At 50.4% G+C, this 15,311-nt stretch overlaps 1 protein-coding gene across 1 annotated transcript; it reads right to left on the bottom strand.

Annotated features, from left to right (window-relative positions):
• Nucleotides 1–6,342: 6,342 nt before the first annotated feature.
• Nucleotides 6,343–9,297, bottom strand: LOC124648106 (receptor-like protein EIX2; the record flags this gene model as incomplete). Its single annotated transcript, XM_047187923.1, has 2 exons — nucleotides 6,343–8,176; nucleotides 8,294–9,297. Coding segments are annotated over 2 exons (2,838 nt in total), but the record flags the coding sequence as incomplete, so codon positions are not given.
• Between the last annotated feature and the right edge of the window lie 6,014 nt (nucleotides 9,298–15,311).

The raw sequence follows: 15,311 nt of genomic DNA, 5'->3' as shown, positions 1-15,311 counted from the left end.
GCCAGGCCGGATTATCCGCCCCCAGGGGACACCGGATTATCCGGCCTGGAGCTTCATCGCCGCTGCAGTTTTTGCTTCAATCTATCATGTCTAGATTTGTACCGACTTATAGCATGCTTCTCGAGTATATTACCGTATCTTACATGACTTATGAGCATTACCTTTCCTTTGCTACCCGCCTTTGCTTCTCACAGGTGGTGCTTCTCGGGGTGGTCGGAGACGCTCAAGGCATGATCGATCTAGTGACGAGTATGCACCCAATGCACCTCGCAAGGCCGCCACTTCAAGGCAGAAGAACAAGGAAGTGAGGGAGAACTACAAGGCCATGGACCCAGTCTCTTATTCCGCTATCCGCATGAAGAACTGGTATGAAGATGTCCCAAGGGATGAAGAGATAGAGGGCAGGAGATACTGGGTGCATGGAGCAGGAGTTCATCTACAAGGACATCTATGAGCCCATGAAGAATCCGAGACCCATGCAAGCTATCGATGTGGACATTCTGGCTGAAAACAATCACTTTGAAGATGCAATCTGGGTAGCTGGAAGGTTGGGTTTTCATGATATCATGAAGATTCAATGTGACTATAGCCCAGTTTTGGTGAAGCAATTCTTTGCCACTTTGGCAATCAAGAGAGATGAGGAACGCACTATGGAATGGATGACTGGCTCCACTCACTGCAGTGCCACTCTGCGCCAATTTGCTGGTTTTCTTGGAGTTCCTGTTGATGGGGGTCGTCGCCTTCATGGACCACAACAGACAGATAAGAATGCTCTTATGCATCTCTATACCTCAGCAGGAAGAATTGGTTTTACTAAGGGGCTGCTTCCCATATACAATCAGCTGCTTCGGTTCTTTCGGGCAACCATTTGCCCAAGTGGTGGTAACAATGATGCTCTCCGGGGAGTCCTTGTGAACCTTATGCACCTCAGCTATAAGTGTGCTCGTGATGTGTCTGAGGAACGGAACTACACTGTTGATGTCATGGACTTTATCTTCCATGAGATCCATGATGCCATGGTCTCCCGGACCACCATACCCTATGCTCCCTACATTCAGCTTCTCATCAACAACTCTGTGGCTGTGGTTGGTGAAGACTTGAGTGGGTACCCTTTGGTGAAGCACCATGTCAAGAAGGCCTACAAGGTTAAGCCAGTCTCTTCAGCTGTACCTGCTCCTGACTCTTTCATGGGTGATGCTCGTTCTAGTGGTTATGCTCCTGCTCGTCATCGTGATGTCCCGGCTATGAGGAAGCAAGTGACCCGGCTTAGTTGGTTCCAGCGCCACATCCTTTGCATGAACATTGAGATCCATAAGGAGAACTATGCAGCTAGCCGAGAGCGTTCCGAGATTAAGCATACTCGAGCGGTTATTCTTCACAAGCTCAGTGGTGATCAAGGACCCCCGCCTCAGCCTCCAGCTCACCAGGGTTACAGTGGATGGCACTCTGCACAGGTTCCATGGAGTGATCTTAATGATTGCCTTCAAAGGTCCAACACCTCTCGCCGTTCTCCGGATGCACCTGACACTGATGAGGAAGAAGAGGATGCGGCGTACGAGTCCGATGATGATGATGCCTCCGAGTGATTCCCATGGGACGTGTAGCATCGCGCTTGTCCCCTTTTGGCGTCTCGATGCCAAAGGGGGAGAAGTGTTCTATTAGGATTCTCGGGGATTTGCATGGTTTGGGCACAAGCATATGCGTTTATCATTCTTATAGTGCTTTTGTTCCCTCTTTATTTGAACTATTTGGTTTGTTTGTGTGCCGTTCAAACTATGTGCTATGTGGTGTGAGACATTGTTATGGTTTTCGGATTTCTATTTGTTGAGATCAAGGATATTACATTATGTGTGATGCTATATCTCCGCATTATATATCTACACATGGGTATGATTTCTTGCATCCTATCTCAACTTCATATGTGTCAATGTCTATTGTTAGAGCTCATGTTGGATATCTCTTGTGTTGAGGCACCATACTCCTATGTGTTGTGTATTTGTATTCAAATGCAAATTACTTATATGCACACATGTAGGGGGAGTGCCTCTATGTTTTGCCATCATGCTTGTCTCTATAGTGATTCCTTTGCAAATCCGTATATTGTCATCAAACACCAAAAAGGGGAGATTGAAAGAACATCTCTCACATTATGTTTTGTGTGTTTGATGTCAATATATGTGATACACTAATGTTTGTTTAAGTGGTACAGGGATTACATAGATATTTATTCATGTGTGTTGGATTTGATCGTCTGTCAAAAGTTATCAGAAAATGTTGGCCAGGCCGGATAATCCGGGCCGGATATTGTTGAAATATCCGGCCCCCTGATTTTGGCTAAGTCTTCGAGGAAAAGCTTCTCTGGCATAGGGCCGGACATTTGCCCGGATATTGTCCCGGTATTGTACCAGGGCCGGAATATCCGGGCCGGATATTTTGGAAATATCCGCCCCCCCCCCGAATTTGGCTAAGGACTGGAAGAAAAGCTTCTCTGGCATAGGGCCGGACTTTTGGCCGGATAATGTCACGGTTTTGTTCCGCGGGCCGGATTATCCGGGGGGGCGGATTATCCGGCCCCCCGGCAGCTGCAACGGCTCATTTTTGAGAGGGGGTATAAATACCCCCCTTCTTCTACCTTGGTTGCTTGCTCAATCATTATACAAGAAACCTGCCAAGCCACCTCCATTAGAGCCACCTCAAGAAACACAAGATTTGCAAGATCTCCTTCCTCCCCCAACCAAAGCTCTTGATCTTTGGAGATTCGAAGGAGAAGACACCGATCTACATCCTCACCGAAGCGTTCTTCGTTTCCCCCTCTCTTGTTTGAGGGATCTCATGCTAGTGTTCCTATTTGGTTCCCTAGTTGATTTGTTGTTGATGTGTTGTTGTTGATTGTTGTATTGTTACAGATTTGGGAGCCTCCAATTTGGTTGTGGATGTGTGCCCCAAGAACTTTGTAAAGGCCCGGTTTCCGCCTCGAGGAAATCCCTTAGTGGAAGTGGGCTAGGCCTTCGTGGCGTTGCTCACGGGAGATCCGAGTGAAGCTTTCGTGGCTCGTTGGTTTGGCTTGCGTAGCAACCACACTCCTCCAAACGTAGACGTACCTTCTTGCAAAGGAAGGGAACTACGGGAATCATCTCCGTGTCATCGCGTGCTCCACTCTCGGTTACCTCTATCCCACTCTATCTCCTATTGCGTAGCTATACCTTGCTTAGTTGATATCCTTGTCATATAGGTAAATTCACTTAGTTGCATATCTAGAGAATTTACCTTTTGTGTCAAGCCTAAATTGAAAAAGAACTAAAAATTGGTTAGCACCTATTCACCCCCCCTCTAGGTGCGGCATACGATCCTTTCAGCTCCCCGACCTCGAGTTTCTCATTTTGCTTCTATGAAGTCAGTGCAATGGTGCTACGAATCCAGACGGGGGGTGCTGCAAATGGTCAGCGATGATGTTGTAAATTGTGAGCAGCAATGTTGCAAACTCTCACCGAGGTGCTAGAAACAGTCATCAGCGATGCTACAAACAATCAGCAGCCGTGCTTCAAATGGTTACCGGTGGTGCTGCAAACATTCGGTGGCGGTGCTGCAAGAAGCAAGTGACGATGCTGCTAGCCGGAGTTGGGATGCCACTGGCGGTGCGTCGACGAGTAGTTGACGATGATATGATAGTACAAAGTTTTTGCTGCAAATGTTCCGCTATTTTGTTACTTTAGTACAAAATGGTTGCTATAAGGTCTCCGGCGAGGTCGGTTTAGCTTCAATAGCACAAAGGTTTTGCTACGAGGTCTCCGACGAGAGATCTCTGTCAAAGGATGGTGCTCCGGCAAGTCTCTTTTTATTTGTAGTCTAACCATTTTTTGCTTCAATAAAGCAAACGCGGTTTTTTTTTTGGCAAAGTATGAATTTGAGGTCAAATGGACACGTGTCACACATGCAAGGAGGTTGGGAGGTTGTGAGCCTCCAGGGGATCTCTAGCATTGTCCTTACATGAACCGTTGGATGGAGATGCAATGGTAGGTAAAATTGCACTTCAAGAACAAATATTATAAAAGTATGCTTAGTATAATTAGGAAAGGAAATACCAAATTGTGACTTGCATTGAGACCTATGGTTCGACAAAAGAGATGTCCCTTTTATTGAAGTTCATTTTGATCGTGTCTAGAACCATTGAACACAGTTAGATCTTGTTTTCTAATGACAGGTTTGAAGTGGATTGAAGTTAATTAAGGGGTATTAAATCCCTTATAAGTTAAATTTAAAAGCTGGCAAAGTTTTGGAAAAGACTTATAACACAAACTCCTACATGTACCTTGGGTCAAGAAAATTAAAATACATTCAAGATCAATATAACAAAATTGACAAATTTAGTGATAATCATGCATGTTTTTGAGCCAATTTCACATGGTCCAACTTTAGACAAGTACGTCTGTTAACTTTTAAGCTAGTTGTGCTTCAGTTTAATATTTTTAGTTTTATTAACTGTTGGTAGTTCTTGTTTAAAAAAATTTAGCAACAGATAGGAGCGCAGTCTTTTCATATAGAACAGGGAAAATCGCACATTGTATAAGGGGCATGTTTTTGTTAAGGTGGAACATGCTGAAACCACCGCTAAGCTAAGTTATGAATGCACTGGTCTGAATCAGCTGGGATAGCCGACACATGGACTGCGACATAATGTCTTCTTTGGCAATACGATCCTTGAAGATTCGATGATTCCTTTCTTTCCAACCATTCCAAAGAACGTAGAGGAGGCGACCATTGGTTGCACGTGGCTCCTTCTTCGGCTTCTCACAATGAGCTTATCCCACCACCCCGAGATGTTTGGGAAGCTTTGGCCGTGCACAGTGGTGTTGAAGTCGTCCCAAGACTAGATAAGGTTCCAGACAGCCATGGTGAAGGGGCGGTCTTTGCATAAGTGGATCGTCGTTTCCCGGGCGCTTAGGCACATCTCGCAGTTAGGGTCATGGGCCCATCCTGATATCCAACATATCAGCCTTCAACAGATTTCCAAAGAGGGCCAACCAAGCGAACAACTTGCACTAGGATCGGTGCACACGTTCCAGATCTTCTTAGCGGGGAAACAAGGGTGGCAGGCTAGGAATTGCGCATGGTATGCCGAACTTGCGCTGTAGATTTCGTCGATGGTCAGAGACCATCAGATGGAGTCGTGGTGCTCAGGCACAAGGTGTGTGCCTCAATGGTGTCCCATACTACGAATGTTGGACCAATGTGTTTAGGAGTGCAATCGGGCAGATCTAGTTATGGTCCTCGAATTGCTTAGCAACGTAACGGTTCTTTCTAGCTGCGATGTTGAAACGATAAGGCACCTAAAGCCGGAGGGGGCCGCGGTCACACCAGCTATCATGCCAGAAAGAAGCGGTTTCACAATTGCTGAGGTTTACCTTGGTGGAAGCCCTGAAGAGGACCGTGTCCGAGTCATTGCAAGGGAGCTTTGGAGCCTCGGGTGGCTATCTGAGAGGGAGAGCACGCCTGAAACGAGGTCGGGCGTCCCGAGCCCTGCTAGGTTCTTGTGGCGGCTCAAAAAATTAGGCGTTTCAGGTGGTTGATTTTAAAAATATGCAAATTTAGTTTTGGTGAAAAAGTGCAACCATATGAAAAAGTACAGGTTGCAATTGTTCACTAAACTATATTTACACTTTTCTAAATAAAACTGAATTAAAAAGTTCTCGGTGTCAACTGTAAAACAAAAATTCAGGTTCGATTTCAGTCTGCACCTCATGGCGTGGCAATGGCGTCCACACGGCTGTCGCCACAGAGACTCAGATATCGCCACTCGACGCCGCCGCCGACGCCAACGGTGCCGTGGTCCGCGGAGGACCAATGAGTTCGCACGCTGCGGGGAGCTCTGGAGGTCGTCCGCATGATGCGCGCGGGCGGGGCGCCACGGAGTGCGGCCGGCGATTCACCGGCTCCCCCAGGTCTGCCTCCCTCGTCGTGGCCGCCATTGGTCTCCGTCGAGCTAGGGTTCTTGAGCCAGCCGCCGCTCTGCTTCTGCTCGTGGTATTTAACAGGTCTTTTTTCTGCCACTCGCAAATCGCAGGCTACAATCCCTATATTTATGCTCTTGTTTGCCACTGATACAATTATAGATGTGTAGAGAAATTACAAGTCGACATATTCCGTAAAAATCGTGGCATCACCAGGTTGAAATGCTAACATTTTATCGCTTATTGTGAATGTAAACAAGAGTCTGATGAACCAAATGATGCTACAGGTAATTCAGTACTCCCTGAAAAAAAAGTAATCCAGTAGCAGCTTGTTGCATTCATTTCCAGAAACCACAACCTCAATACTAGCGTCATTGGTTGCGGCTGAACTTGCTTAATAGGTGGCGGTCGCTTTCCCCATCATCCTCACCCAATTTACAACCAAAAGCACATACATCTTATCGTACAGCTCGTCCAAGAGCCGGAAATAGATGTCCCTCCATGGTTTCTTGAACAGAAGGGAGCAGAACACCACCCAGAGGCCAACCACGAAACCCACGCTTAGTCCGAAACAGAAGGGCATCGTCTCGGACCCTTCTTTGCTTGTTGTGAAGTGCCTTTTTTCCGCTGTATGATTTCCTGGGCAGCTCTTGGGAAGAGGTGGCCCGCAGAGGCCAGTGTTGCCAATGTACATGGATGCTGGGTCGTCAGGGCTGAGCGTGTCGAGCTGGTGCCCAGACGGTATCCTTCCTGACAAGTTGTTGTACGATAAGTTCAGATAGCTTAGCGATGTCAGATCGGATAGGCCTTGAGGGATTTCACCAGAGAGCTGGTTGTTGGAGAGGTCAAGTGATTCCAGTGAGCGCATCAAACCAATGCTCTCGGGGATTTTTCCGGTCAACTGGTTTAAAGACAGATTCATGTTCACTAAACCCGAAGCAGGACCTATGCTCTTGGGGATGTCTCCAGTGAAATGGTTGCAGGACAAATCAAGACTCACCATGTATATGAAAAAACCAATATATTCACGCTCTTGCCCCTTTGTGACTGCAAATATGCTATTACTTATACGGTACACAGTTCCATGCGGATTTTGGCCGTCATCTACTGCAGCCACGCCGCTTGAAGTGCTGGACGAGGTATCTTCAGTTGCTATTTCTGTGGTTTTGGTCACGCCATCCATGTTTAGCAGGGACGGAGGTATAGTGCCTGAGAAGTCGTTGTGTGCTAGATCCAAATATTGGAGATGAACAAGTCCTCTAAGTTGGGTAGGTATATAGCCAGAGAACATGTTAGATCTGAGGCGCAGATATTTCAGCTGTGGTAATTTCTGTCCAATCCAAGCTGGTATGCTTCCAAACAACTTATTTTGCCCAAGATCAATAAAAGTTAGTTCTGGGCAATTCTGTAGTAATAAAGGGAATTCATCCGCGAGGCTGTTGTTGTCGAGCCTCAGAGTTTCAATTGACATAGACTGCGGCATGCCAGAGCCTGAATCACTATCCGGTGAGGGTATGTTAGATGGGTCCATTCCTGAACTTGCTGCCACATTTTCTGAACATCGAGGGAACTGACCTGTTATCATATTGTTTCCAATGTCAAGCACTGTCAGGGACTTCATTTGGCATAGCGATGTCGGGATAGTGCCTGTGAACTGGTTGTCAAAAAGAATCAAGGTTTCTATACTTATTGGCGATCTGACATTGAATGGCAGAGGCCCTGAAAGGGAGTTTCTTGAGAGATCCAAAGTCCCTATGTTCTGAGGTAGCTGTGGTACCAGACCATTGAATTGATTTGAGCTTAGATCTAACCAAAATGTGTCCATCTGTCCAAGTGTAGCTGGTAATGTGCCACTGATGTTATTGCTGGAGAGGTCCAAAACTTCAGCCTTTGCAAATACAGTCCAAAACCAATCAGGTACAGTATCTGCTATGCCAGCATCGAACAAATAAAGAGAGTATATATTCTTCTGTGATTTGAGCCACCGAGGAAATCCTGGCCCACAACGGCATGATCCCAATCCTAGTGACTGCAATCTGAAAGGAGGGGTCCAGTCAGAGTTGATGGTATAGGAATTTGCAGATAAGTGCAGCTCCTGCAACCCTGTAAGCTTGGAAAAGTGATCTTTAGTGATGACCCCATCCATCTGGTTATAGCCTAGGTTCAGGTAAACGAGGTTCGTAAGGGTGCTTATGCTAGTGGTCAGAGATCCCATAAGCCTGTTGAAACTAAGATCAAGAGTTATCAAGCTAGTCATGTCGCTGATCCAATCCGATAAGGCGCCAGTTATGTTATTGTGGCCCAGACGCAGCACCTTCAACTGACTCCGTGAACATTTTGGTAACCTCTCGATGAACTCCGTTATGTCCCCTTCAAGATCATTGCGTGTCAGCTCAAATACTCTCAGGCTGCAAAGGCTGGTCAGTGTATCAGGTATCATTCCCTTTAGATGGTTGCCACTCAGCTGAATGACTTGAAGTGAGCTCAAGTTCGCCAACCGAGTTGGAAGCACACCATGTATACCAGTGTCCTCCAGGTTGAGATATTCGAGCCTGGTTGCGTCCCATACCCAGCTAATAGCGTCGAACGATGTTTCAATGGTGTTGAAAGAGATGTCGAGGATCTTGAGGTGGGAGAGGTTCGAGCGCGATACAAAGTGGCCTGTGTTGTTAAGCGAACACCAAGATAGCCTGAGCACCTCAAGAGAGGCCAGCATGTTCACCGTCTCAACCCAATCTATGGTCGCACTGAGGTCCACATAACTCATGTCAAGATACTTGAGCAAAGAGAGCCGTGGCAGCCATGAGAGGTCATCTGAGTGCAAATCATCAGAACTCAGATCGAGATCGAGATATCGCAGCCTGGAGAGGTTGCCAAACTGATGGGGCACTGTGCCGGAAAAATTCAGGCGAGAGAGGTTCAGGTACCGTAGGTCATGAAGAGACCCTATGAAGCTGGGGAGGCTGCCTCCAGGCCCGGTGAGAGCGTAGTTCCCGCTAAGGTCCAGGTGCTGCAGATGCTCTAGGGCTTCTAGAGACGAGCTTATCTCGCCTTCCAGGGAAGATCGGATGTACCGTGCGTGGAGGTCGAGCTTGACGACATGGCTGGTCGTCATGTTGGTGCACCTGACTCCCTCCCACCGGCAGCAGTCCTGCCCCCGCCACGTCGAGAGGAGGCGCTCTGGGTCGGCCGTGATGCAGGCTTTGATGGACAGAAGGGCTTCCCTCTCCTTGGTGATGCATCCTCCTCCTCCTCCATCGCGCGTGCTCTGTGTGTCAGGCTCGGTCCTCCCTGATGTGGTTTCTGTGAGCAGGAGCAGGAGGACTACAAGTGGAAGCATGGTGGATTGGGATCACAGAACCAGCTCCTAGTTTCTGTGGCTAGTCCAAATACAGATATCTAGGGGGTGCTCATATATACTTCATATTGAAATTTTATCGTTATTGACTTCACAGGAGCAAATTGCATGTCCAGTCTACATCCTAGACGGCGACAAGTATTATTGCGGTCAACATGCAGTGGTCTGATTAGTTGCAATTTTTTCAGCATCATATTTAATTGCGGTCAAATTGATTTTTCAGCATGTACTTGTCACGATTGACCACATGGAGAGAGAAAAAAAATCTTAAGAGACAGAGTTCTCTTAGTGCTTCGTTGTCGTCCCTCTGTCATTCTAGAGTTGGTGAAGTGAATGCCTAGCTGTAAATTAGGCAGCACAGTTTAGCCATGTACGTGCAGTTTGCTTCTGTTGGTGCAGCACCTCTGCTGCACCTTCCTCTTCCTCGCTCGCACTAACGAACGAAGGGAGACGATGGAGTGGAGACACAGAGTTTTCCCGGCCGGTGCACGAACACCGCCATGGGCGCACAGACGCCCTACTCTTCCTCTTCAGCTCAGAAACTTCATACATGATTACATGGCTTTAAGTAGGCTCACACACGCACACTAGCCGAGCCACTAACTCCACCCACACACAATGCGCTGCCCACTAATCGCATGCACAACTACAGTAACTAACTTGACCAGGACTCCACTCCATCCACTCCGCACAAACAGAGCTGCAGCTTACGTAGTCCTAAAGAACTGGTCATGACCATGTAAGCTTATCCTAATTTCCTGCTGCCGCCTCCAACCACGCGCGCACGCACGCGGCAAGCACATAGTCGTCACGGTTTATTGGCTAACAGCTTCCACCAGTTGTGTAACAACAGACTGTAAACCTAGCTTGTTAATGTGCACGGGACTTGATGCTATGTACTGGATGATTTTGATTTCAGGCAACTCCAAGGTGGTTGATGATGTTTACCATCCTCGTGGCTGCGGCGAGGCGATGTGTTGAACTGTGGAGATTTGAGATCATAGGGGCAGTGAAAAAGACGAAGTGACAAGCTGGGTCGAAAAGCACTTCTTCAGTTAATCAGTCGAAAAGTAAAGGTAGGGGCCGCCATGGAAGACTGCAAGTGCAACCATCATTGGCTAGAGGGTTTATTCCACTGCCAAGATGCAGCAGTGGACCGAATAATAGCAAATTTTTCAGCATGACGCGGTGAAATCGATGTTGGGAAAAGGATGGAAAAAGGAAGCGTTCAGACTTGCTAGGATTTTGACCACATCCACCTGGAGAAATGAGGATCTACCAGGTCAAAAAAAAGAAAAGTAAAGAGATCCGAAGAGACATCGTTGTGAAGACTAGCTATCTCTCGGTGATGCTATAGCAGGTGAAGTGAAAGACTAGGCGTCCACTAAGTACAGTTTGAGTTATACTGGATGTTGGATGTTAACATTTTATATTGAGGTAATTGCACCACAAGTACAAGAACTTGTTTAGTATGTGCATTTTCATACAACTTCTTGCAAAGTGTGTTCCACTCATACAATAACTTGTTCTGGAAGTGCACAACTCATACAATTCAATGTGGTGGCGATACGTGGCAGTTCCAGGCGGGAGATGATGGTTTTCATTGCAACGCTGAAGAAATAAGATAATTGCGAACAGATCCTCGCTCTCTCTGTATAACCACCGCAGAAATCACGCAGGACGTTGCGTTCTTTTCCTTTCTCCTCTTAGTGGGTGGCGACGACGGAGGCGAGTTCGTCTTGCGTGCAATTACCTCTTGAGTTAACTACGTATGTACTTAGAGCATCCCCACTCGTTGGCACTCCCCACGCCCAAATCCGGACGAAACTACCGCCGGATTGGACGAAATTAAGTCGTGGGGAGTACCATATTTCCAGTCGTCCACCCGGAGTTCGGCGGATAGAGTTTAAATTCAAACAAATCGCCGTCCCGCGCTACAAGTACGGGCAGTTGATCGGCAGAAGGAGCAAAAGGATCAGCCACAGATCGGCGATCGGAGGGAAATTACACGGAGACAGGCTCGTCGGCAGTCCCGGCCGGCACGGCGGTGTCCGACGGACCAGTTCCTCACACGCCGTGGCCGAGCGGCTGCGGCGGGCGACGATGAAGCAGCGGCGGCGGTGGACGTCGAAGCAGCCGCAGCCGACGAGGTAGATGGTGAGGTAGACGAGGTAGGAGCCGGCGGAGACGACGTAGTGGCTCGGAGGATGTCGTTGCGGTGGCCCCGGTACCAATTCCTCGTCTCCTCGTCCATCAGTTCCATGTCGCCGCCGCCCATGAGGAACGCCAAGTCCGTGTTCCTCTTCTTCGCCGCCACCGTCGTCTTCGGCAGGCGATCCGGGCGCCTTGGTTGGCGAGCATCTCCCGCCACCTGCCGTCGAACTTGTCGTTCCTCCCGTCGGCGTGCGATCTCAAGTCGGCCCAGCACTTGTCGATCGACGCCCGCATCCCGCGGCGGGATTGTCCGTCCGTTTGAGCTCTTTCGCTTCTTCCGGCCGAGCTCGTGGCGCCCTTCCGCCGCGCAAGCCGGCGGAGCGTCGGGGTTGTACCGCTCGGTCTTGCTTTTCGAGAGGGATGTGCGAACTTCCTTCCACTTCTCGCACTTCTCGAGGCGGGCGTAGACGTTGAGGAACTTGAACCGCAGGCCGGTGTCGTCCGTGTACATGTCCAAAGCTCGGCGCAGCTGGGGAAAAAGAGCACGGCGATACGGGTCAGCTAACGACGATGTACCTCGGTGGTGTAGGGCCGGCGGATCATACCCTTTGCTCCAAGTCGTGGCCGCTGATCGGCCGTTTGTCGATCTCCTCCCGTACGCCGTGCCATTTGCTGCACGCCGTCCGCATGATCCCCCAATGGGTGGCCATTGCCTTGTCTCCCCGGTACACGTTCATGTTCGTCTTGTTGAAGTAGGGATCGACGAGCTTGCGTTCCTCGTACGCCTGCCTCACTCGAAACCGGTATGTGTCGAACGACTGATTGGCCCCGATTATGCCGTTCGTGGACACGGTCATCCAAGCTTCGGCGAGGCACTCCTCTTCCTTCGGCGTCCATTTGATACGCGGTTCGGCAGGTGGCGAGTCCTTCTTCCTCTTCTTCTTCCCCTTCGACAGGTTGGCGGCGGCTTCGCTTGGCTCTTCTTCTTCCTCGCCTTCTTCTTCGACGGCTTGGCTTCCGTCGGCAACATCCTCCCGATGCTCGTTGCGCGCCGCCACGGCTGCCGTCGCCCTCGTCTCCTCTTGCGTGAAGAACCCCGGGCACGCAGCGGCGGCGGTCATGAAGAACCCCGGGCTCGCAGCGGCGGCGGCGGAGCCGGAGGTGATCATCTCGTGGATCTCCTCTTCGTTCGACGCCGCCATCGCACCGAACGCGAGCGGCCCTCGTCGCAGGGCCGGCGAGGTGCCCTCGAACAGGCCGCCGCCGACGTCAAGCTCGGGCGGCGACGGTGTGGGCTTGGACGGTTGGACGTAGGCGCCCTCTTGGAACACGGCAGTCGGCGACGGCGAGTACAGCGAAGGCGAGAAGGAAGACGGGGAACTTGTTGTACCTTGCGTCGGCCATTGGCCGGGGAACACGCCGCCGCTATAGGCCATGCTGATTAACCTTAAGTGTTCGTCTTGGGCCGCCTCCGCCGACCTCTTGGCGGCGGCTCTTTTCACCCTCTCCGCCCTGGCGCTTGTTTCCACGTCGCGCCGTTTCTCGTCCGCCGCCCACTCGGCGTTCGACATGCCCGGCGGCTTCGTCTTCTTCTTCCGCATCTTCCTCGCCGGCGCCTTCGGCGGCATTGTGGTGGACGAGAAGACGAGGAGGAGAGTGGTGGTGGACGAGAAGACGCCGCCAGGAACTGGAGCTGGAAGACGAGGAGATTGGGGGATTTCGGCGGGAGAGAATGGGGATATGCAAGCAAATTGGAGGGAATGGGGGAAATGCAAGCAAATTGGAGGGAAAATCACAGGATTTGGTTTTCCAGTCGCCGACTACGCGGGTCCACACGCCGTTTCGCGCGCTTTCGTTTCGTCCGGAGTCCCCGAGCGCGCCCCGGGGGGCCGGGGGTGGCGTGGGCTCGCCGGATGGATTAAGGGCCAAATCCGGACGAAAACGAGGAACCGGGGGCGCGACTGGGCCGAATTTCGCCGTCCGGATGGAAAAAACGTCGGTCGGGGGCCTCGTCGGGGGGACGAGTGGAGATGCTCTTAGTACATGGACAACTGCCGGGTAAATTACCCGGATGGGAACAACATTAAAAGAAGGGAAATATTGTCGGCTGTTATTTTACATCTTTTAGCTTGATCGAGATGCACAGAAATTGCATCTTTTATAGAGGGAAAGAGTAATAGTATTTATAAGGCAACTATTTTTATAAACAAAATTTTGTCCGGTGCGGCCCGATACGGTGTCCGGCGCCCGAGCCTGTCCCCGCCCCACAGGGGACGCTCCGGGCACGCCGGACACAACAAAAAACGAGGCAAAGCGATGCAGATCCGACCTGGGCGGCCAAGAACAACGACGCTTGGTGGGCCACCTACTTCAAGGCCAAGTGCGACATGGAGATGCGCAGCACCAGCGGCCTCATCGGCGGGCCAAACAGCTGGAACAGGGACGAGCGCGCCCTGTTCTGGGGCGTTCCGGGGCGCACCCTCGAGAGCGTCATCCGCGGCATCCACAACGGCGCTCCAAGGTTGGAGGCGCCGTCCTTACCGCCACCGTCTCCCGCAGCGCAATGGCAGTCGAGGAGGACCACGTACTCGTCCTCCTCGAACTCTTCTTCCTCAGGACCGGCCCGATCGACGCCGTCCTCGTCGTACCGCTCGGTGCCCTATACTGTCCCCAATCGCGTGAAGGAGGAGCCGGCGACGCCCGTCAATCCAAGGCGCGGCGGCAGCGGCAGCCGGCGACAGCAAGAGAGGCGCGGCGGCGCCCTCCTCATCCCGAAGCAGGAGGTGAAGGAGGAGTCGGAGGAAGCGTCGCAGGCGGCGCTGCTCGCGGAGTACGAGCGGCAGCAGCGCCTCATCGCCAGCAGCGACGACCCCGAGGACTGCCCAGGGCTACGAGCAACGTTCTTGGCGTCTCTCAACGACAAGGATGCCTGGAGGGGCGACGTCGAGACGGCGATCGCCATGTCCATCCGCGACTTCGGCAAGCCGCTCGTGGACCTCACCGACGACGTCGAGGCAGGACCAAGCGGCCTGGTGAAGGACGAGCCCGTCGACGAGCCCGACGAGCGCGTCAAGCAGGAGGTCGTCACCGACGACATGTATAACTTCTACCAGTACTACGACGCCTCCGACCGCCGCAAGTACTTCTAGATTAGGTTTAGTTTAAATTTAGTCGAATCTCATTTGAATCTATGTAATATATGCCTAGTTTGGATGAATTTAATCGAATCTCGCACAAGTTTAAAATTTCCGAAATTTTGTTTGGGGGACACGACTGGGGAGCGCGTCCCCCAAACGCGGCACGAACAAAACACGTCGCCCAAACGCTCGATCCGACGCTGTTTGGGGGACGGTTTGGGGACGCGAATGGAGATACTCTAAATCTCCTATTTGCGGTGAAAATGGAACGCAAGAATTAGAAATTTAGCATAGGGATTTGGATTGTCAACATCGCATGGTTCAACGATTCAATCAGTATACGATGTACGTATGTACTGGTCCAACGGCCAACTATCCGCGTCACAATTTCTGTGCATCTCGATCAATTCTTGCTTGTTCGCAATTATCTTAGATCCCTTTTAGCTAAAAGAACTAGCTAAAAGATGTAAAACATTTGCCTGTTCGCAATTTTCTGCGGTGGTTATACAGAGAGGGCGAGGACCTGTTCGGCTGTTCGTAATCTATAATATCTAAATTGGAGCAACCCACTAAGGATAATTCTCTTAACATGCAAGCTATCCACCTCATCAAGATTTTTTAACCAATCCTAGCTTGCCACATCAACCCACTAACTCATTTCTCTAAATTTGCAGCTCTCACAAAAAATCATTGAGTATGCCACATCAACAGGGT

The sequence above is a fragment of the Lolium rigidum genome, chromosome 4 (assembly GCF_022539505.1).
Source record: "Lolium rigidum isolate FL_2022 chromosome 4, APGP_CSIRO_Lrig_0.1, whole genome shotgun sequence".
NCBI lineage: Eukaryota > Viridiplantae > Streptophyta > Magnoliopsida > Poales > Poaceae > Lolium > Lolium rigidum.
The sequence above is the reverse complement of the archived record's forward strand: the minus strand, read 5'-3'. Positions and strand labels throughout refer to the sequence as shown.